Here is a 22,257-nt window from a genome sequence, read left to right as displayed (position 1 = left end):
CACGTAGCGATGTGTGCTGCCTCAGGAACGACGAACAACCTGCGTTCAGAACGAGCAACGATATTTTGAAAATGAACGACGTGTCAACAATCAACGATTTGGTGAGTATTTGGAATCGTTAGCGGTCGCTCGTGTCACACACAACGACGTCGCCAACGAGGCCAGATGTACGTCACGATTTCCGTGACCCCAGCGACATCTCGTTAGCGATGTCGTTGCGTGTAACAGGGCCTTAAGTCACCTTAAAATGAATGCTGCATTATTAGCTATGCTTTTGTACAGGCTATAAAAGTCACTTATTATTGGCCGCATTGTACCATGTGATATGATAGCTGTAAGGTATCATGTCAGCCTTTTCTAGTTGCTACAATATTCTGCAATGTGTAAAAAGGTGACAGGCATTTTTCTGCGATTCACCCAAATAGAATTGTTGAAAATTCACTAGGACCTGCAAATTGATTAGCATTTAATCGATTTGCTCATCTCTACCTGCTAAGTTTGCAGTCCCTGATTGTTTATGCTATTCCAGTTCTACCATTATGTATTTATATGCAGCAGATAACTATAATTATTGCCTGCATGGGCTACAGTAGGATGCTAATGCCTGGAAGAACAACTGATACATGTAACTATATCTAATAAATCAATAGAAATGTTCTATGCAGTCACTTTTCTGCTTGTAATCAAAATGTACTTAAAGCAAATAAGAGAAGGAAGAAGCTGTTTACTCGCCTGCTATGTTTTTGGGATCTACGGCTTCATATTTGGCATGAAATCCTTTGTCATTGTTTTCACTATTAGTGATGAATGTCACAAAAATTCTGTTTCCGGCAGAAACTAGCGACTTAGGAACAGTGTGTCCACAGTATGTACCTGGTAAGAGCCGAAGAAGAAAGATTAATATAGCGATCCAGATTTATCAATACATACACAAGGTTCAGTGGTGAGTGTCAGCAATATTTGTAATGTATATAGTCAGGCTTACATTGGCCCACAGGTAGGCAGGTGAATCCCCAGGGGAGCTCCTGTGCAGTGCCTCTATATTTAGCAATGTAGCCAGTTTATTATGACATACAAGCATTTATAAATGAAGGTAATGTAATGTTTGCAAGTAGCTGAACACTGGGCCCCCAGTGTCGAAGTTATTGTGTGGCCCTTTGGTAGCCTAGTCTGAGACATTCTATAATACACCATTCACTAACCAGGCAACTAATGCACTAAACAGTCCATAAAGAAGATGAGCCATTCAGCTGAGAGCAATCCTCACAGCTACAATTCTCCACTTCAGGCTTGCTTACAACCAGGGAGATCATATCCTGCTTTGGGACATGACCAGTGATGTGTGTGTGTCGCCCTAGACAAGCCAGGGGCCACAGGTAACAACACCACCACACCCCACACTCCCTGTAGGCACATCGAAGTCAGAACACAAAATCCTTGTTGCCTTCCCCAGGGGCTGTTGTCCACACCAGGGGGTGGAGCCAGGCGGTTGGTCTCCACCCACCAAGGAGTTCACAGTCCTGGAGGAGGGAAAACACAGGCAGTTAGAGTGAAGCGAGGGAAGTGAGAGGAGAGATAGAGTTTGGAGGAGGAAGTGGAAGGAGGAAAGTAGTAGAGAGGAGAAAAGTGACAGCAAAAGAGCCTGAAGTTGGTCCGGGTGTGTGGCCCGGACAGAACAGCAAGGTTGGCAGACGGTGGTGACCGTCTGCAGTGGAGGCCGATTGGAGTCTGCCGTAAGGACCGTGGACGGGTGGTGACCCGGCGGTACCGGACCAGCATACAAAGAGAAGCCAGCACCATTGGCAGGGGCCTTTCGGATCCCGGCAAGGCTTGGAGTCGCCGTGAATTTGCCAAATCCGTTAGTGAAGGGGACCTCCGGGTTTCCAAACAGCCAAGTCCCGATAGAAGGCAACCGTGAAGGGGAGACACCGCCACCGCCAAAGGCAACCGTTTCCCAGGGCCAGCGCCTGCGGGCAAAAGGGACTCCTCCGGCCTACATCCAAGTCGGGGAGCGGGTTACCGGTGGGAATCCATCGCTACCAACATTACACTTAGGTGCAGGGAGAGACAGTCATCACCAACCTACAGGGAAGAAGCAACCGCAGCCGTCTGGGGGACCCATCCATCCAGCCGTGTGTTTTACCGAGAACTGTGTCATCGTCTCAGGCTGAGTGAGTACCCCCGTGCCGTACGGCACAACCCTGCCCCTGCGACCCTGCACCTCAGCAGGCCCCACAACCCACCTGCTGTCCTCCCTACCTAACCCATCATCGGGCCCCGGGACAACCAACCCCCTACCCACGGAGGGGAGAAATAACAACAAAGCTGCTCCCTGTCACCGCTCCCAGGATCCCCGTCCAGAGCAGCGGTGGTGTCCACACAATCACCACAACCGTGGGTGGCGTCACGGACAATAAATCCCCAAAACCATTCCCCTTTTCACTCACGGGCGAGGAGCACCGCTCGAGTCCCCGGGATCCGGCCCATCGCTCGAGCCACCGAGCAGCAGCGGCCGCAGCAGCAGCGGCAGCCGGACCCGAGCAGTGGGAGAGCACAGCGTCCCCTCCTCCGCCCCCGACATGTGAACTGGACGGGCTTGCTGTCACATCTCCACCAGAGTCCATTCCTGAGACTTCAGCTTTGATCACTAGGCCCACGCTGTATTCCTGCCATGGGCAATACTGGTGATAAGGGAGGAGTCAGTACTAGTGGCTCTGGTGGGTGCAGGCTCCGCTAAGCTGGGTTTCACTAGGACCTGCAGTACCACTTGCTGACTGTGGTGGTATGTGCCTTCCAGCTGAAGTTACCACCATTCAGCCACGGCCAATGGGGAGGCACCACACCCTTCTTATTCCTCTTCCTGTCTGCTGGTGTCCGACAGATATAGTCTTGTAGTGTTACTGCTGTGCCTCTGGTTCACACCCTGCTCTTGAACTTTTGATCCCTCTATTGACCTCTGCCTATTCACTGATTACTGTCTTGCCTGCCATTTTTTGTATTTTCCTGCCATCTCCGATTTGACCTTAGCCTGATTTCCTGACCACCCTTTTGCCTGCCGATTTTGTCCCTTTTTGTGCCTCCTGGTTTTGACCCTGCCTGACGACTACTCTTCTCTGCATTGCAGCCTTTCATAGGCAGCGATCTCCTGGACCTTGTAATTCTAGATCCCTGTACAGGGGTTAAAGGTTCCAGGGTTCTCGGGATCCTGCTGAGTGGGCGGCTTATGTCTAGTCTGTCCGTGACAGTCACCCTGTGTCTGTGATCCCAGGCAAACGTCACATTTATTGGCTTATTTCAGAAACTAAACTTGTAAACTAGATGTGTAGCTGCCATGGCATGGGACTGGTTTTGATATATTGAGTCAGGGGCTCCTTTCTCATTCCAGTATATTAATAAATTGCTTATAAATACATTTTAGACATGTCTAAATATATTCATTTTTCAAACTGTGCTAACTGTGGAGACATGGGAGTCAGTATGTGCTCTCGTCCGCTGGCCCGGCCACCTTTAGAAAGACAGCATGGCCCAGGGCTCATCCCCAACTGAACGCCCGACCTCCTTAACCGTTGGCGGAACACTACTCAGACAACACAGGATGAGGGAATCACAATATTAACACATTATTGGATCCCCAAACAATTAACGGCACATAACACATAACCAGCAAAACACACAAATGTAACAGGCAACAGAGTCTCACCCTTCCGCTGGCTCACCAGGGATTTAGAGTGTCCGTGCCTCAGAGCTTCCAGGGCTACTTACTCCATTCCAGCAGCACCCCGCTTTCGGCGGGCAGCCACCATGAATGGAATAACGCCAGATTTAGGAAGCTGGCTGAGGTCTGCAAAGTCTGTAGTCCAGTGACTGTATTGTCCCAAGCTGGATTCCTTCCTTAGGTAGTCCTTGATATCAAAGCCGAATCCTTGCATTCGATGATGAGGTCCATGTAGTGTTATAATCCAGGTTCAGCTTGCCAATCGGATCCACAGATCCTAAATTGGTAGCATGTAGCAAGAGTCCCCCTGGGCAATGGACAATCCTCCTTTTTATACCCCTGGGCTCTCCATTCAGACCATTGGGGTCATCACGATTTGAGGAAAAGACTGGGCTCTTATTGGCTAGATTTCAAGCCATATTCAAATATCCAGAGACAAGGGTGAGACAGGTAAGTTACATCACATCTAGCAATTCACTTAGTAATACAATGGGAAGTTCGCATAATTGATTTATCTGTGTGTCTGGCCTTCGCTAGCCAAGGCAATTACATGAGTCAACAAGAGTCTTGTAAAAACAATGAGGGCTTATCCCCCGTCTATAAACAAACTATCTTCATGTCTGGCTGAATTTTAAGAAATTTAACCCCTGCTAAGCACTGACAGAGTCCAGGTCATCACATTCCTTCCCCTTCTTAATATTAGCCAGACAGGATAGGCTTCCGATCATCCTTCTCCACCTGTGAAGGAAGCCCATACGCGTTTCCATGGTTCTTGCCATTTTATGGCTCTGAGGAGGAGGTTGAAGATTGAGGAGGAGGGTTCTCCTATGAAGGGAATGGGTTGAAGTGGGGAACGACAAGGGGCTTCTCCCATATATTGACACACTGGACAAGAGGCTCTGTATTTTTGCATTTCTTGAGTGACCTTTGGCCAGAAAAAAATGTGTAACAGGTGGGCCCTATCTTTTTGGCCCCCATGTGCCCAGCCACAGGATCATCATGAGCTAAACGCAATAGTTGGGGTCGGTATTGCTGGGATACCACAAGCTGATGTACAGTGATTTTCTGGGCAGGATGCGGGCTTTTCCCATTATAAGGGGACTTTTTCCCATCTTTACACCTCCCCCTGATTTCCTCCCTAAGGTTGGGCGGCCATACTACGGATAAGCTCTAGGGTGGGGTTTGTCAGTTGGGCTTCTCTGAATTCCTTACTATCTATCTCCCCCAAGTCAATGGCCACAGTTGGGTCTGATGTACACTACTCTCATATGATGGCTCCGAGGAGGAGGTGAAGATTGAGGAGGAGGGTTCTCCTTGGAGGGGTTGGTAGAATGACTTGCACCAGGATGGTGTTTGGCTTCGCTGCGGGTGATGGCGGTGACAAACTGGCTGGATAGTCCTTGTCCTAGGTCATTTCCCAAAATAACAGGGGTGGGGAGGCCGTCCATAAGCCCCACTTCAACCTCTCCTTGGTCAGTTCCCCAGTCCAACTGCACTCATGCCAGAGGGATGTTCAAGTGCTTGCCCCCAGCAAGGGAGATGGTCACTTGGCGGCCAGGTAAATGATGTTCGGTGGGAACAATGTCTGGGGTGACCAGGGTGATGGAAGAGCCAGTGTCTCGAAGTCCCTGAGCCTGTATATCACCAACCTTGACTGTCTGGATGTGACGATGGAGGTTGGCTGGCTTACGGTGTCCGGCCTGTTGTAGAGGGTGGACTGGGTAAACCACTTCCTCAGCTATTAGTGTTTCTCGGGAGTAGCATTCCTCAGGTCTCGTTGGTTCATCTTGGCATATGTTGACTGGTTGGACTGGCAGACAGGCTCCAGGCATGGGACCTTGACTTTGAAGACACTCTTTGGCCATGTGTCCAAGGCGCCCACACGTATAACAGCGCCGTGGGTTAGACAAGTCACCAGCCCTGTTGGTGAACCTTTGTATTGTTGGGGCTTCTGTGGGGTAATGAGTTAGTCCAGCACAGGAGTCTGGAGGTCGCTGGGCTCCATGATTGAGGGACCTCCTGGGATCGGTGGGCCTATTGGGCCTCCAACTGGGTCGGTTGGCTGTAAATTCATCAGCCAATCGCGCTGCTTGCTTCCTCTGGGGTGTCGGGCTTCCTGTCAGCTACCCATTCTCGGATTTCCGGGTCCCTCTTCTCCAGCAGCTGTTCAAGCACTATCACATCCTGGAGGGCAGCAGCAGAGTGGGCAGCCCGACCATCGAGCCAGTGATTACAGTGTCGTCGGAGTTGACTGCCAAATTCGACGTACGAGACACCCTGGCGAGACATAGTCCGGAACTTAGTGCGATGTCTCTCGGGTGTTATGGTAAAAAGGGCCCACAAAGTGTCCTTAATAATTCTGTAGCCCAGGCAGTCCTGAGGCCCAAGTGATCGGACAGCCTTCTGGGCCCGGACCGGCAAGCTTGTCCACAGGTATTTGGACCACTCATCTGTGGGCACCTGGTGCATAAGCATTAGCACCTCAAAGTTTTGCAAGTGTTCATCTATCTCAGTGCTGGAATCATTAAACACTGGCACGTCCCTGTAGCGAAGAAGACTTCCTTGGTAGTGGTCTATCCTGGAGGTAGGTGCTGATGGTAAGGAAATTGGAACTCCCAACACGAATTGCAGAACTCCAGCCCTCTCTTCTCTTGAAGCTTCAGGCCCCAATGCAGTCAACAATTTCCTGACTCGGTCTGCGTGGGCTTGGTTTGTTTCCAGACTGTCACTGGATCTGGATCTAGGATGAGACACACAGTTTACATCCTCTGGTACCACATTGGTGGTGTCCTCATCATCCTCTGCATCATTCTGGACATCCCAATGGACCAATTTCTGGATCAAGTCCGACCGAGTGTCAGTGTTCCTGTATTCAATCTTTCGCATCTGGCACAGATCTTGTAGCATCCATTTACTGCTGCGGTCGTAACTCCTCTCCGGTCCTTGTCCCATGGCTGAGCTGGTGGGCTTAGACATGGCAGTGTCCGAAACCTGAATGCCTCCCCAATGGCCTGCTAGGTATGCTTATATGCCTCCCTGGTTGTTGAGCCCTGGACAGTGTCCGCGAACATCAGTCCTTTGAAGCTCCCCTGGATAAACCAGGCTGAGTAGTATCCCACCGCTGCCACCAATTGTGGAGACACGGGAGTCACACTAGATATGTAGCTGCCATGGCATGGGACTGGTTTTGATATATTGAGTTAGGGGCTACTTTCTCATTCCAGTATATTAATAAATTGCTTATATTTACATTTTAGACATGTCTAAATATATTCATTTTTCAAATTGCTAACTGTGGAGACACGGGAGTCAGTGGGTGCTCTCGTCTGCTGGCCCGGCCACCTTTAGAAAGACAGCATGGCCCAGGGCTCATCCCCAACTGAACGCCCGACCTCCTTAACCGTGGGCGGAACACTACTCAGACAACACAGGATGAGGGAATCACAATATTAACACTTTATTGGATCCCCAAACAATTAACGGCACATAACACATAACCAGCAAAACACACAAATGTAACAGGCAACAGAGTCTCACCCTTCCGCTGGCTCACCAGGGATTTAGAATGTCCGTGCCTCAGAGCTTCCAGGGCTACTTATTCCATTCCAGCAGCACCCCGCTTTCGACGGGCACCCACCGAGATTGGAATAACGCCAGATTTAGGAAGCTGGCTGAGGTCTGCAAAGTCTGTAGTCCAGTGACTGTATTGTCCTGTGGCGCCCTGGACAAGCCAGGACGTTACAGGTACTACAACAACACACCCCACACCCCGGTTAGGAACATCAAAGTCAGACACAAATCCTTGTTGCCTCCCTCCAGGGGCTGATGTCCACACCAGGTGGGGCGGAGCCAGGCGGTTGGCTCCTCCCACTGAGGAGTTCACAGTCCTGGAGGCGGGAAAAGGAAGGCAGTTGAGTTTAGAGTGTGAGTTAGGGAAGTGGTAGTGGAGGAACTGACTGGCCGTGTCCGGGTACGTGGCCCGGGCACAGTAACAGCAAGGTTGGCAGACGGTGGTGACCGTCTGCAGGAGAGGCCGATTGACGCACAACCGTAAGGACTGGGGACGGGCGGTGGCCCGCCGGTACCGGATCGGGGAGCGAAGAGAAGCCAGCACCATCTGGCAGGGCCTACGGACCCCGACCAGACTAGGAGTCGCCGTTAAACCGGTCAAATCCGTCAGCGGCGGGAACCTCCGGGGTTTCCCAGCAATAAAGACCCGACTGAAGGCAACCGCTCAACCGTGAAGGGAAATACAGCTACTGCCACAGCTAGAGTTCCCAGGGCCAGCGCCTGCGTGCAAAAGGGGCTCCTCCGGCAAATATACCGCTGGGGAGCGGGTTACCGATGGGAAGCCATCGGGGCCGAGAACATAACACCGGTGCAGGGAGAGACAGTTACCGCCAACCTACCGGGAGTGACCGTCGCAGCAGTCTGTGGGACTCGTCCATCCAGCCGTTTGTTTTACCAGAGACTCCGTGTGCGTTACTGGCTGAGTAAGTACCACCGTGCCGTCTGGCACTGCGCTGCCCCACGACCCTGCACCTGCCCAAGCCCCGCAATCCACCAAACAGACAACAACTCCGGGCCCCAGGACTACCAAAATCCCCCTACCCATGGAGGGGAGAGAAACATCCCAGCTGCTCCCCGTCATCGCTCCCGGGAACCCCGTACAGAGCAGCGGTGGTGCTCCAACCTCACCACACACCGTGGGTGGCGTCACAAACAGACATCCCAAACACCAACAAAACACCCCTTTCACTCACGGGCAAGGAGCGCCGCTCGAGTCCCCGGATCCGGCCCACCGCTCGAGCCACCGAGCAGCAGCGCCGGACCCGAGCGTGGTGAGCGCAGCGCCCCGCCGCCCGCGACAGTCCCAAGCTGGATTCCTTCCTTAGGTAGTCCTTAATATCAAAGCCGAATCCTTGCATTCGATGATGAGGTCCATGTAGTGTTATAATCCAGGTTCAGCTTGCCAATCGGATCCGCAGATCCTAGATTGGTAGCATGTAGCAAGAGTCTCCCTGGGCAATGGACAGTCCTCCTTCTTATACCCCTGCGCTCTTCATTCAGACCATTGGGGTCTTCACGATTGGTGGAAAAGACTGGGCTCTTCTTGGCTAGATTTCAAGCCATATTCAAATATCCAGAGACAAGGGTGAGTCAGGTAAGTTACATTACATCTAGCAATTCACTTAGTAATACAATGGGAAGTTCGCATAATTGATTTGTCTGTGTGTCTGGCCTTAAGGTGGTGTCACACACAGCGACGGCGACAACGACGTCGCTGCTACGTCACCATTTTCTGTGCCGTAGCAGCGACGTCCCATCGCTGACGCTGTGTGTGACATCCAGCAACGAGCTGGCCCCTGCTGTGAGGTCTCCGCTCATTGCTGAATGTCCTGCTTCATTTTTTGCTCATTACTCTCCCGCTTTGAAGCACACAATCGCTGTGTGTGACAGCGAGAAAGCGACGAACTGAAGCGAGCAGGGAGCAGAGAGCCAGCTTCTTGCAGCCTGCGGTAAGCTGTAACCAAGGTAAACATCGGGTAACCAAGGGAAGCCCTTTCCTTGGTTACCCGATATTTACCTTCATTACCAGCGTCCGACGCTCTCACGCTGCCTGTGCTGCCGGCTCCCTGCTCCCTGCACGCCAGAGTACACATCGGGTAAATAAGCAAGGGTTTGCTTATTAACCCAATGTGTACTCTGGCGTGCAGGGAGCCAGCACTAAGCGGTGTGCGCTGGTAACCAATGTAAATATCGGGTAACCAAGCCCTTGGTTACCCGATATTTACCTTAGTTACCAAGCGCAGCACTGCTTCCACCCGTCGCTGCTGGCTGGGGGCTGGTCACTGGTTGCTGGTGAGATCTGCCTGTTTGACAGCTCACCAGCGACCATGTAACGACGCCGCAGCGATCCTGATAAGGTCAGGTCGCCCGTCGTGATCGCTGCTGCATCGCTATGTGTGAACCCATCATTAGTTAGCCAAGGCAATTACATGAGTCAACAAGAGTCTTGTAAAAATAATGAGTCCAGGTCGTCACACTAACCACTTTACTTTGTCTATATTTTTTTAAATTGAAAACCCCTTTAAAGGCAATCTGTCAGTAGGATCAACCCTCATAAGCTGTCTAAATGGACTTGTAGGTCATAGAACGTTTATTAAAATGATATCTTGATATCTGCAATCTGATGTCTTATTCTAGAGAAATCAACATTATTAATATTATTAATATTATATGTAAATAAGCTGTTCAGATCTATTGACTGGACACAGATTTGCATAAGAATCTGCCCTAAGAGCCTGTTATAAATAGAGGGGGAGTTACCAGTGTGATGTGTGATGGCTCCTCTCTGCTCTCCTGATCTCACTGATGAGCTGTATATAATTATATCTGACACATCTGCATTTGTCTTCTCACTGTTTCAGCTTCCATCTCTCAGGCACTCAGTGTTGCAGTACAACAGATCTGTGACAGCTGCAGCTGCAAATGGGTTTGTAATGAGATAAAATTCAGCTCTGCTATATTGCGTTAAGTACATGTCTTACAGTGTTAATGCTCCCTTTCATATAAAATAAGCTCTGAAGGCAGATTCTCAGTGAGATCTGTGTCCGGCCCATAGATCTTAACAGCTCATTTATATATAAAAAGTGGATTTCTCTGGAATAAGATATTCAAGGTATCATATTATTTAGCTCCCTATGACCTACACGACCATATCGACTTCTTAGGGAACCTGTTAGCAGGATCAGCTTTCCTTTGATCTGTGATTAGAAAACCCTACTGATGGCTATAGACAGAGTTAACTTTATAAGGTACTAGCTGTACTACCCGGCTTCGCCCGGGTTGATAACTGCTGTTAACAAAATAGAATATATTAACAAAAATGTATTCTGCACTCAAAAACCACAAAACAAATAGATATAAATGTAATTATAATGTCTTTCTCCCCCTCTGTATATATCTCTTTGTCTCTCTCTCTATCTCTTTGTCTGTCTGTCTCTTTCCCTGTCTGTCTCTGTCTCTTTCTCCGTCTGTCTCTCTATCTCTTTCCCTGTCTGTCTATCTATCTCTTTCCCTGTCTGTCTATCTATCTCTTTCCCTGTCTGTCTATCTATCTCTGTCACTTTCCCTGTCTGTCTCTTTCCCTCTCTTTCCCTGTCTGTCTCTTTCCCTCTTTCCTTCTGTCTCTTTCCCTGCGTCTCTGCGTCTGTCTCTTTGTCTGGCTCTTTACCTGTCTTTGTCTGTCTCTTTACCTGTCTGTGTCTGTCTTTTAACCTGTCTGTCTATCTATCTCTGTCACTTTCCCTGTCTGTCTCTTTCCCTCTCTTTCCCTGTCTGTCTGTTTCCCTGTGTCTGTCTCTGTCTATTTGTCTGTGTCTGTCTCTTTACCTGTCTGTGTCTGTCTTTTAACCTGTCTCTCTCTTTCCCTCTCTTTCCCTGTCTGTCTCTTTCCCTGTCAGTCTGTCTCTTTGTCTGTGTCTGTCTCTTTGTGTCTGTCTCTTACCCTAAATAAAAAAAGAAGAAACAACAAAAGAAGAAACAACAGAAGAAACATATTTTTTTATTTAGTTTTGAAAAAGGCATTCACCGAAACGTTAAAATAAAATTAAATAAAAATAAAAATTTCAAGTGTACAAGACTGTTTCAATTTTTGTGTGCCGGGGTTCCCTATTTCTATGTACTGGTTTTTCCCCTGAGCACCTCACTCAGTGAGCCGGACTTTCATTCAATTGTCTCTTACCCTGTCTATGTCTGTTTCTTACCCTGTCTGTGTCTGCCTCTTTCCCTGTCTGTGTCTGTCTCTTTCCCTGGCTGCATTGTGACACGCCAACATTCCATTTAAGGGCGTGGCTGCGCATTCTTCTGAAGTTCTGGCTGCACTGTGGCTCCCAGCTCCATTCGCTTTAATGGAGGCAGGTTTTTTGGTGAATAACTGTAAAGCGCGGGGTTAAAATTTTCCCTCAAAACATAGCCTATGACGCTCTCGGGGTCCAGAAGTGGGAGTATGCAAAATTTTGTGGCTGTAGCTGCGACGGTGCAGATGCCAATCCCGGACATACATACATACATACATACATACACACACACACACACACACACACACACACACACACACACACATACATACACACACATACATACACACATTCAGCTTTATATATTAGATCTTTATGTCTGTGTAAAAACAAGTAGGGGATTTAGAGCTCTAAAAAAGAAAAATGGAATGCCTCATCATTTACACTGCAGATAGATATAGAAAAAATTAAATATATATATATATTATATAAAGCTGAGTGTATGTGTGTGTGTGTATGTATGTATGTGTGTATGTATGTATGTGTGTATGTCCACTAAAGGAATCCGCACTGTCACATTTACAATCACGAAATTTTGCACAGACACCTCATGTGACCCAGGGAATGTTGTAGACTATGTTTTAACAGGAAAATTTAACCCTGCGCTTTACAGTTACTCTCCAAAAAGCTGCCTCCATTAAAGTGAATGGAGCCTGGAACTACAGGTTATTAATAGGAGCTGTGATTAGTTGCTATAGGAACAAAGGACATTGTTAGTATAAGAAGCTTATGTGTGAGGTAATATGATGTCGATGAGGAGATGGATAGATAGAGAGAGAGACAGACAGACAGACAGGGAAAAAGACAGAGAGATAGATATAGACAGAGAGACAGACAGAGACAGACGGGGAAAGAGACAGAGACAGACGGGAAAAGAGACAGAGAAGGAAAGAGACAGACGGGGAAAGAGACAGACAGAGACAGATGTGGAAAAAGACAGACCTGGAAAGAGACAAATGGGGAAAGAGACAGACAGAGACAGGCAGACAGAGACAGGCAGACAGGTAAAGACACATATAGAGAGACAAAAACAGATGGGGAAAGAGACAGACCTTGAGAGAGACAGACAGGGAAAGAGAGAAATAGTGACAGACAAGGAAATAGGCAGACAGAGATAGGCAGACAGGGAAAGAGACACACAGGAAAAGACACAGACAAAGAGATAGACAAAGACAGACAGTGAAAGAGACAGGAAAAGAGACGTGGAGACAGACCTTGGAAAGAGACAGACCAGATCTGTGGTTTTGGCGCGATATTCAAACCCGTTCTTCTTTCTACTCTGCAAACCAGACCTGGGAAAGAGACAGACCTGGAAAGAGACAGACCTGGAAAGAGACAGACCTGGAAAGAGACAGACCTGGAAAGAGACAGACCTGGAAAGAGACATACCTGGAAAGAGACAGACCTGGAAAGTGCAGATGGTGAAAAAAACAGAGATAGAGACAGACAAAGAAAGAAAGAGACAGACAGAGACAGGTAGACAGGGAAAGAGACAGACGGGGAAAGAGACAGACGGAGAAAGAGGCAGACGGAGAAAGAGACAGACGAAGATAGAGACAGATGGAGAAAGAGACAGACGGAGAAAGAGAGACGGAGAAAGAGACAGATCTGGAAAGAGAAAGACCTGGAAAGAGACAGAAAGGGAAAGAGACAGACGGGGAAAGAGACAGATCTGGAAAGAAACAGACCTGGGAAGAAACAGACTGGGAAAGAGATGGATGGGGAAAGAGAGAGACCGACAGACAAAGATGTATAGACAGATACAGAGATATAGAGACAGACAGACACAGAGATAGAGAGACAGTCAGACACAGAGACACAGAGATAGAGACGGACTGATGCAAAGACAGACACAGACAGACAAGGAAAGAGACAGACAGAGACAGATAGACAGCGACACACGGAGATTGGGAGAGAGACAGAGCAACGGCTAGTAGTACCCGGCAACGCCCAGGTACTACAGCTAGTATATATATATATATATATATATATATATATATATATATAGTACAGACCAAAAGTTTGGACGCACCTCATTCAAAGAGTTTTCTTTATTTTCATGACTCTGAAAATTGTAGATTCACATTGAAGGCGTCAAAACTATGAATTAACACATGTGGAATGAAATACTTAAAAAGTGTGAAACAACTGAAAATATGTCTTATATTCTAAGTTCTTCAAAGTAGCCACCTTTTGCTTTGATTACTGCTTTGCATACTCTTGGCATTCTCTTGATGAGCTTCAAGAAGTAGTCACCAGAAATGGTCTTCCAACAGTCGTGAGGGAGTTCCCAGAGATGCTTAGCACTTGTTGGCCCTTTTGCCTTCACTTTGCGGTCCAGCTCACCGCTCACTTAACTGTAGAGGCCAGGTCATCTGGCGTAGCACCCCATCACTCTCCTTCTTAGTCAAATTGCCCTTACACAGCCTGGAGGTGTGTTTGGGGTCATTGTGCTGTTGAAAAATAAATGATGCTCCAACTAAACGCAAACTGGACGGAATAGCATGCCGCTGCAAGATGCTGTGGTAGCTATGCTGGTTCAGTATGCCTTCAATTTTTATCAAATCCCCCACAGTGTCACCAGCAAAGCACCCCCACACCATCTCATCTCCTCCTCCATGCTTCACGGTGGGAACCAGGCATGTAGTGTCCATCTGTTCACCTTTTCTGCGTCGCACAAAGACACGGTGGTTGGATCCAAAGATCTCAAATTTGGACTCATCAGACCAAAGCAAAGATTTCCACTTGTCTAATGTCCATTCCTTGTATTCTTTAGCCCAAACAAGTCTCTTCTGCTTGTTGCCTGTCCTTAGCAGTGGTTTCCTAGCAGCTATTTTACCATGAAGGCCTGCTGCACAAAGTCTCCTCTTAACAGTTGTTCTAGAGATGTGTCTGCTGCTAGAACTCTGTGTGACATTGACCTGGTCTCTAATCTGAGCTGCTGTTACCCTGCGATGTTTGAAGCTGATGACTCAGATAAACTTATCCTCCGCAGCAGAGGTGACTCTTGGTCTTCCTTTCCTGCCGCGGTCCTCATGCGAGCCAGTTTCTTTGTAGCATTTGATGGTTTTTGCCACTGCACTTGGGGACGCTTTCAAAGTTTTCCCAATTTTTCGGACTGACTGACCTTCATTTTTTAAAGTAATGATGGCCACTCATTTTTCTTTACTTAGCTGCTTTTTTCTTGCCATAATACAAATTCTAACAGTCTATTCAGTAGGACTATCAGCTGTGTATCCAACAGACTTCTGCACAACACAACTGATGGTCCCAACCCCATTTATAAGGCAAGAAATCCCACTTATTAAACCTGACAGGGCACACCTGTGAAGTGAAAACCATTTCCGGTGACTACCTCTTGAAGCTCATCAAGAGAGAATGCCAAGAGTGTGTAAAGCAGTAATCAAAGCAAAAGGTGGCTACTTTGAAGAACCTAGAATATAAGACATATTTTCAGTTGTTTCACACTTTTTGTTAAGTATTTCACTCCACATGTGTTAATTCATAGTTTTGACGCCTTCAATGTGAATCTACAATTTTCACAGTCATGAAAATAAAAAAAACTCTTTGAACAAGAAGGTGTGTCCAAACTTTTGGTCTGTACTGTTGTACTATATATATATATATATATATATATATATATATATATATAGCAGGACTTTTTAAAAATAAATTTAACTCATGTAACTTGCATAGAAGACATTTTTTTTTTAAATATTTGATCATTCTACTTACCCAAAACTCCAACATTATCTTCTATAGTGACGTGATCTTCTCTACAAAGTGTGCTGGTCTCTACATGGAACACCTCAAACCAGAAATGGACAACCTGAAAAGTGGTGTTTGTATAACAAGTTATTTAATATCAGTTAAGGCTGTGCTTGCCTTTACATCATGGTGGCGTTACTCTAATGACTGATTTAATTATGTACAATAAAATATTGGGGTCAATAAAAAGGATGATTTACAGTGAAACGAGTGTCAATTAGGCCTGGGACCACTTACCTTATTATCTGGAACTGTGATCTCCCATGCACATGATTTACTGTTCTCATAATTTGATGGATAGTTTAAACTGGAAACAGATCCTGAAGATCCAGAGAGATGGTATATGGAGCTGCAACCTGGGGAAACTTTAGAGAAAATAGCATTATTTTAATTTATTTCTATAGATAAAACCTGCAGAAATATTGCACAAGTAACTACCATGTATCATTGACAAATTACACAAGTAACCCCTGTTACACAAAATTTTTTGTAAGGGAAAATAACATGAATATGGTTAATATATAGGAAATTACAAATAATGAAAAGTTTGAGTTTGTATGTCCATATGTATTATGTCTCCTCTGAAACCCCCCAACATGCCAGTAGGTTAACCCAACAGGTATGGGTAAATATGTTTTTTTTGGGATGTTCTTTTTGTATTTATGTCCTTTTGCTATGATTTGCTTTTTAGTGTTGGTACTCACAAGACAATGAGGACTATTGACATGCGTTGCGAGCTTGAATATTTTGACGAAATATCAACCTTGTCTATTTTTTCATGGTTGCAGGATGCAGCCAGAACTTAGAGTTTTGTTGTGTGGAATTGGCGTATCTGTCCTTTAGGTGTTCCCTTATATAATAATGGACAACCCACCTAATTGAATACTATGGGTGTGATCCATAATCTGTAAGCTGGCGTGGTCCACTACACGTGCCACTGTGACGGGTAACCTGTACAAGCCGTGTCCGTGTGTATTTGTAATATTACATAATCACGTCCCCATGGCTAATAGGTGTGTGAGTGGTTCTTTCATCAGTTTTTTCTTCCTGCGCTGTTTGGTTTGTGCCTTTTATCATCTCTATATTATTCAGTCTTCTGACATAATTTCTTTATTAGTTTATTTTCATTGAATCTTTTAACATTTTTTTTATTTTCTTTAGTTATTTTTTTAAACATACATACGCATGGCAGTACTGTAGTCATGTTTGAGCATAATTAATATGTTCACTAGTAGAAGTTCTGGCTAGACGGCCATGGAGTTTCTTTAGTGCTGTAGCCCAGAGGATGCCACGATTTCCTAGTCAGTCGTAGAAATTGCATTATCCGGCCGATAGGCACAAGAGAAAGTCTTCTTTTGTCATCATCACAATATATTAATCGTAGATCAAAAGAGGATTAAATGTCTGTGATCAGAGAATTCGCTAAACCCGGCATTGTGCTGAAAGATGGCTGTCGATCAGAGTTGAGTACTAGCAGTGAGAAGTGGGTCTATTAGGGTTTGGGCACTTGTTAAGTATTTAGTGCAGACATTTTTTAACCATTTCTTCATCTCTTGTCAGGAAAAACGCAGCAGTATTTTAATGCATTTTTTACTGTGAGTTTTTGGTGCAGATTTTTCCTCACTCATCAGTATGGGTGAAAACTGCAGCAAAACCATTGAAAGAACTGACACATTCAGATCTAAATCTGAAAAGAGAAAATATTCAACGTGTGCATGAGACTTCAAAATTCATATTCACTTAGGAAACCCAATAAGGTTTTGTGACAAATCTGCACTGAAAAATGCATAAAAAACGCATTGTGTGCACTCAGCTGATGGTCTCTAAAGGTACCGTCACACTAAGCAACATCGCTAGCAACATTGCTGCTGAGGCACGACTTTTGTGACGTAGCAGTGATGTTGCTAGCGATGTTGCTTAGGGTATGTGCACACGTTGCTTTTTTTTCAGCGCGAAAAAAAACGCACCCTCTGGCAGAGGGGAGAATTGTAAACAATGCTTTTTTGAGAAAAAGGCATCGAAAACGCATGCGTTTTTCATGCGTTTTTCATGCGTTTTTTTTAGGTGCGTTTTTTAAGACTTGTCAGTGTTAATAAAGTTGGTTGAACACAGACCTTTGGAAAAAAAAACCTGTGATGTCATTTCCTTCTCCACATTCTGTTTGGATAAATGGGAGGGCTTGGAATGGAAGGAGCACCATTTGAATTTTGGAAAAGTTGCAATAAACGTAGCGCACCATGTCACATTAGCAGAGCCCCTTGGGTACCTATACGTCAGAAAACCCCCACAAATGACCCCATTTTGGAATCTGCACCCCTCAAGGATTTTATTCAGGAGTATATTAAGCATTTTGAATCTACAGCTACTTCCCCCAAAATGTTGCTGTAGCAACAATATTCTCACTTTTAGGCCCGTTTCACACGTCAGTGAAAAACAGTGACGTTTTTCACTGGCGTGTAAAACATGCACATGTCCCTCCGTGTGCCGTGAATCACGGCACACATGGGTTGTCTAAGTGCAATCCGGGCTCCGTTCTCCGTGGCCCGTGATTGCACTTAGAGATTCACTCACCTGCGCCCGCTCCTGCTCTCCATGGTGCTGAACGCTCCCGCGGTGCAGCATCCGGCTGGCGCTGACCCCCGCAGCAGCTGCTTCCGGGTCGGCTGTGTCGCACATCATGAATATGCGCGACAATAATGAGCCGGCTCAGAAGCAGCCGGCAGAACGGGCTGCAGAGGACATCGCTGGACGCCGGGAGAGTAAAAATGATTTTTATTTTAAAAGCACTTTTTTTCTGGCACGTGTTTCACGGACCACACCACTGCGTGGTCCGTGGAACATCAGTGATGCCAGAAAAAAATGGACATGTCTCCGTGCGGCAATCACGCACACGCGGGTACGCTGCACGGAGACACGTGCAGTGAAAAATCACTGATGTGTGAGCAGACCCATTCATCATAATGGGTCTGCGTAAGTAAGTGATTCTGGTACGTTTAAAAAAAAGCACAAACGTCCCAGAATCACTGACGTGTGAAACAGGCCTAAGGCTATGTGGCCATGATCCAGCGACACGGCGTCCAGTACACAGTGTCAGCCTCCTGCAGAGATGTGAGTGTTGTCCACGGAGAACGCAGCTGGCCATGCCCACGATTTGGGTTCAGGCTGCTGTGGAGCTCTATGCTACCTGCAGAGAACACTCTCGTCTCCGCAGCATAAATTGACATGCTGAGGCTCGGGAAGCTGCGCCACCGGTCGGTTTATGCTGCGGAGAAAAGAAGCACAGTGGGCATGAGATTTCTAAAAATCCTTCCACTGTGCTTCTACTGCACAACGCAGCGTCATGGACGCAGGGAAAACAATCTGCGCCCAAAATGCTGCAAACCCCGATTGTGGGCATCCAGCCTAAAAAGCGTCAATGGAGGTCAAATATATATACAACGTCCCACCCCCCCCTGCATATTCTAAGCTGGCACCTTTAGTACCTTTCATGTGGCACTAAAGGGTGCCTAGCCTAGTTTTTATCACAAAAACAAAAAAAAAATGGCGTGGGGTCCACCCTATTTTTGATAGCCAGTCAGGGTAAAGCAGACAGCTGTAGCCTGCAAACCACAGCTGGCAGCTTCATCTTGTCTGGTGATCAATTTGGAGGGCTCCCCAGGTTTTTTTTTTTATTTATAAATAAAAATAATAAAAAAAAAATAACATGGGGTCCCCCCAAATTAGATCACCAGCCAAGGTGAAGCTGACAGCTGAGGTCTGGTATTCTCAGGGTGGGAAGAGCCATGGTTATTGGACTCTTCCCAGCCTAAAAATAGCAGGCCACAGCCGCCCCAGAAGTGGCGCATCCATTAGATGCTCCAATCCTGGCGCTTCGCCCCAACTCATCCCGCGCCCTGGTGTGTTGGCTAACGGGGTAATAAATGGGGTTGATACCAGATGTGTAATGTCACCTGGCATCAAGCCCAGCAATTAGTGATGTCACGGCGTCTATCAGACACCCGACATAACTAATTGACAGTAAACAAAAGCAAAAAAAGACAACAAAAAATTTTTTATTAGAAAAAACACTCCCCAAATCATTCCCTTGTTCTCCAATTTAATAAAAAAAATGGGTCCGCAGAAATCCATTTGGATGTCCCACGTCGGCTCTGGACCTTCTAGAATATGGGGGCACGTTCAGGGAACGTATCCCCCATTTTCTAGAAGGGCAGACCCTCCATTTGAGGAGAGTGGGTGCCAAAAATCTGCACTCACTCTCCCCGGGTCACAGCTGCAGAGTGCCGAGCAGCCAGCACAGCTCTCTGAACACAGTGCTGGCTGTCAGCTGCTCGGCACATGTGACCGGCCGGCGTCTGCTGTGAAGGAGGAGGGAGCCGCGGGGGATCAGCGCTGCGACCGGACAGGTATGTATGACACCGGGGGGAATTGGGGTGAACGGGCAGGGCCTGGGTGCATTTTTCTGTCGCATGTCTCAAGGCACATGCGACAGATAACATAGGAGCAGGGCGGCTGGTGCGCTACTGTGCGCGCGGCCATGTTGGATTTTCGGGAGGGCGGTCGGGGCGGGCACTTTGGCGACACCGGGGGCTTTGCCAGGAAGTGAGGTCAACAGGAAACCTCTTGACCTCACTTCCAGGTAAATGCCTGCATTCTGGCGTGCCGACAAAGGCCGCGGACCGCAACAAAAAAGCAGGTCCATGCGGTGTAGCTGCGTTCTGACCCCACATCATTGATTTCAATGGGGGAGAGAACGCAGCCACAACGCACAAAAGAAGTGACATGCTGCTTTTCTTTCCGCACCGATTTTTGGCATCCAAAACGCTGCGGAAAGAAACGCAGCGTGTGCACTGATTTTTAAGCTTTCCCATACACTTTGCTGGGAAAGCTGAACGCATGCAATTTGCCACTGAAACGCTGCGGTTCAAAACGCAGCGTAAGGGTATGTGCACACGTTGCTTTTTTTTCAGCGCGGAAAAAAACGCACCCTCTGGCAGAGGGGAGAATTGTAAACAATGCTTTTTTGAGAAAAAGGCATCGAAAACGCATGCGTTTTTCATGCGTTTTTCATGCGTTTTTTTAGGTGCGTTTTTTAAGACTTGTCAGTGTTAATAAAGTTGGTTGAACACAGACCTTTGGAAAAAAAAACCTGTGATGTCATTTCCTTCTCCACATTCTGTTTGGATAAATGGGAGGGCTTGGAATGGAAGGAGCACCATTTGAATTTTGGAAAAGTTGAAATAAACGTAGCGCACCATGTCACATTAGCAGAGCCCCTTGGGTACCTATACGTCAGAAAACCCCCACAAGTGACCCCATTTTGGAATCTGCACCCCTCAAGGATTTTATTCAGGAGTATATTAAGCATTTTGAATCTACAGCTACTTCACCCAAAATGTTGCTGTAGCAACAATATTCTCACTTTTAGGCCCGTTTCACACGTCAGTGAAAAACAGTGACGTTTTTCACTGGCGTGTAAAACATGCACATGTCCCTCCATGTGCCGTGAATCACGGCACACATGGGTTGTCTAAGTGCAATCCGGGCTCCGTTCTCCGTGGGCCGTGATTGCACTTAGAGATTAACTCGCCTGTGCCCGCTCCCGCTCTCCATGGTGCTGATCGCTCACGCGGTGCAGCATCCGGCTGGCGCTGACCCCCGCAGCAGCTGCTTCCGGGTCGGCTGTGTCGCACATCATGAATATGCGCGACAATAATGAGCCGGCTCAGAAGCAGCCGGCAGAACGGGCTGCAGAGGACATCGCTGGACGCCGGGAGAGTAAAAATGATTTTTATTTTAAAAGCACTTTTTTTCTGGCACGTGTTTCACGGACCACACCACTGCGTGGTCCGTGGAACATCAGTGATGCCAGAAAAAAATGGACATGTCTCCGTGCGGCAATCACGCACACGCGGGTACGCTGCACGGAGACACGTGCAGTGAAAAATCACTGATGTGTGAGCAGACCCATTCATTATAATGGGTCTGCGTAAGTAAGTGATTCTGGTACGTTTAAAAAAAAGCACAAACGTCCCAGAATCACTGACGTGTGAAACAGGCCTAAGGCTATGTGGCCATGATCCAGCGACACGGCGTCCAGTACACAGTGTCAGCCTTCCTGCAGAGATGTGAGTGTTGTCCACGGGAGAACGCAGCTGGCCATGCCCACGATTTGGGTTCAGGCTGCTGTGGAGCTCTATGCTACCTGCAGAGAACACTCTCGTCTCCGCAGCATAAATTGACATGCTGAGGCTCGGGAAGCTGCACCACCGGTCGGTTTATGCTGCGGAGAAAAGAAGCACAGTGGGCATGAGATTTCTAAAAATCCTTCCACTGTGCTTCTACTGCACAACGCAGCGTCATGGACGCAGGGAAAACAATCTGCGCCCAAAACGCTGCAAACCCCGATTGTGGGCACATAGCCTAAAAAGCGTCAATGGAGGTCAAATATATATACAACGTCCCACCCCCCCCTGCATATTCTAAGCTGGCACCTTTAGTACCTTTCATGTGGCACTAAAGGGTGCCTAGCCTAGTTTTTATCACAAAAACAAAAATGGCGTGGGGTCCCCCCTATTTTTGATAGCCAGTCAGGGTAAAGCAGACAGCTGTAGCCTGCAAACCACAGCTGGCAGCTTCATCTTGTCTGGTGATCAATTTGGAGGGCTCCCCAGGTTTTTTTTTTTATTTATAAATAAAAATAATAAAAAAAAAATAACATGGGGTCCCCCCAAATTAGATCACCAGCCAAGGTGAAGCTGACAGCTGAGGTCTGGTATTCTCAGGGTGGGAAGAGCCATGGTTATTGGACTCTTCCCAGCCTAAAAATAGCAGGCCACAGCCGCCCCAGAAGTGGCGCATCCATTAGATGCGCCAATCCTGGCGCTTCGCCCCAACTCATCCCGCGCCCTGGTG

At 47.3% G+C, this 22,257-nt stretch overlaps 1 protein-coding gene across 1 annotated transcript in view; it reads right to left on the bottom strand.

The window, feature by feature from the left end:
* The window catches only part of LOC142312211 (ovochymase-2-like), a 171,782-nt gene that overhangs the window by 109,448 nt on the left and 40,077 nt on the right, over positions 1-22,257 (bottom strand). Inside the window, exons 2-4 of the mRNA XM_075351118.1 lie at positions 15,583-15,710; positions 15,313-15,406; positions 733-873 (exon numbers count right to left, since the gene is read on the bottom strand). Coding sequence (XP_075207233.1) covers positions 733-873; positions 15,313-15,406; positions 15,583-15,710 — 363 coding nt within the window. The remainder of the gene's footprint in view (positions 1-732; positions 874-15,312; positions 15,407-15,582; positions 15,711-22,257) is intronic.

This window comes from Anomaloglossus baeobatrachus, chromosome 1, assembly GCF_048569485.1.
Source record: "Anomaloglossus baeobatrachus isolate aAnoBae1 chromosome 1, aAnoBae1.hap1, whole genome shotgun sequence".
Lineage (NCBI taxonomy): Eukaryota > Metazoa > Chordata > Amphibia > Anura > Aromobatidae > Anomaloglossus > Anomaloglossus baeobatrachus.
The sequence above is the reverse complement of the archived record's forward strand: the minus strand, read 5'-3'. Positions and strand labels throughout refer to the sequence as shown.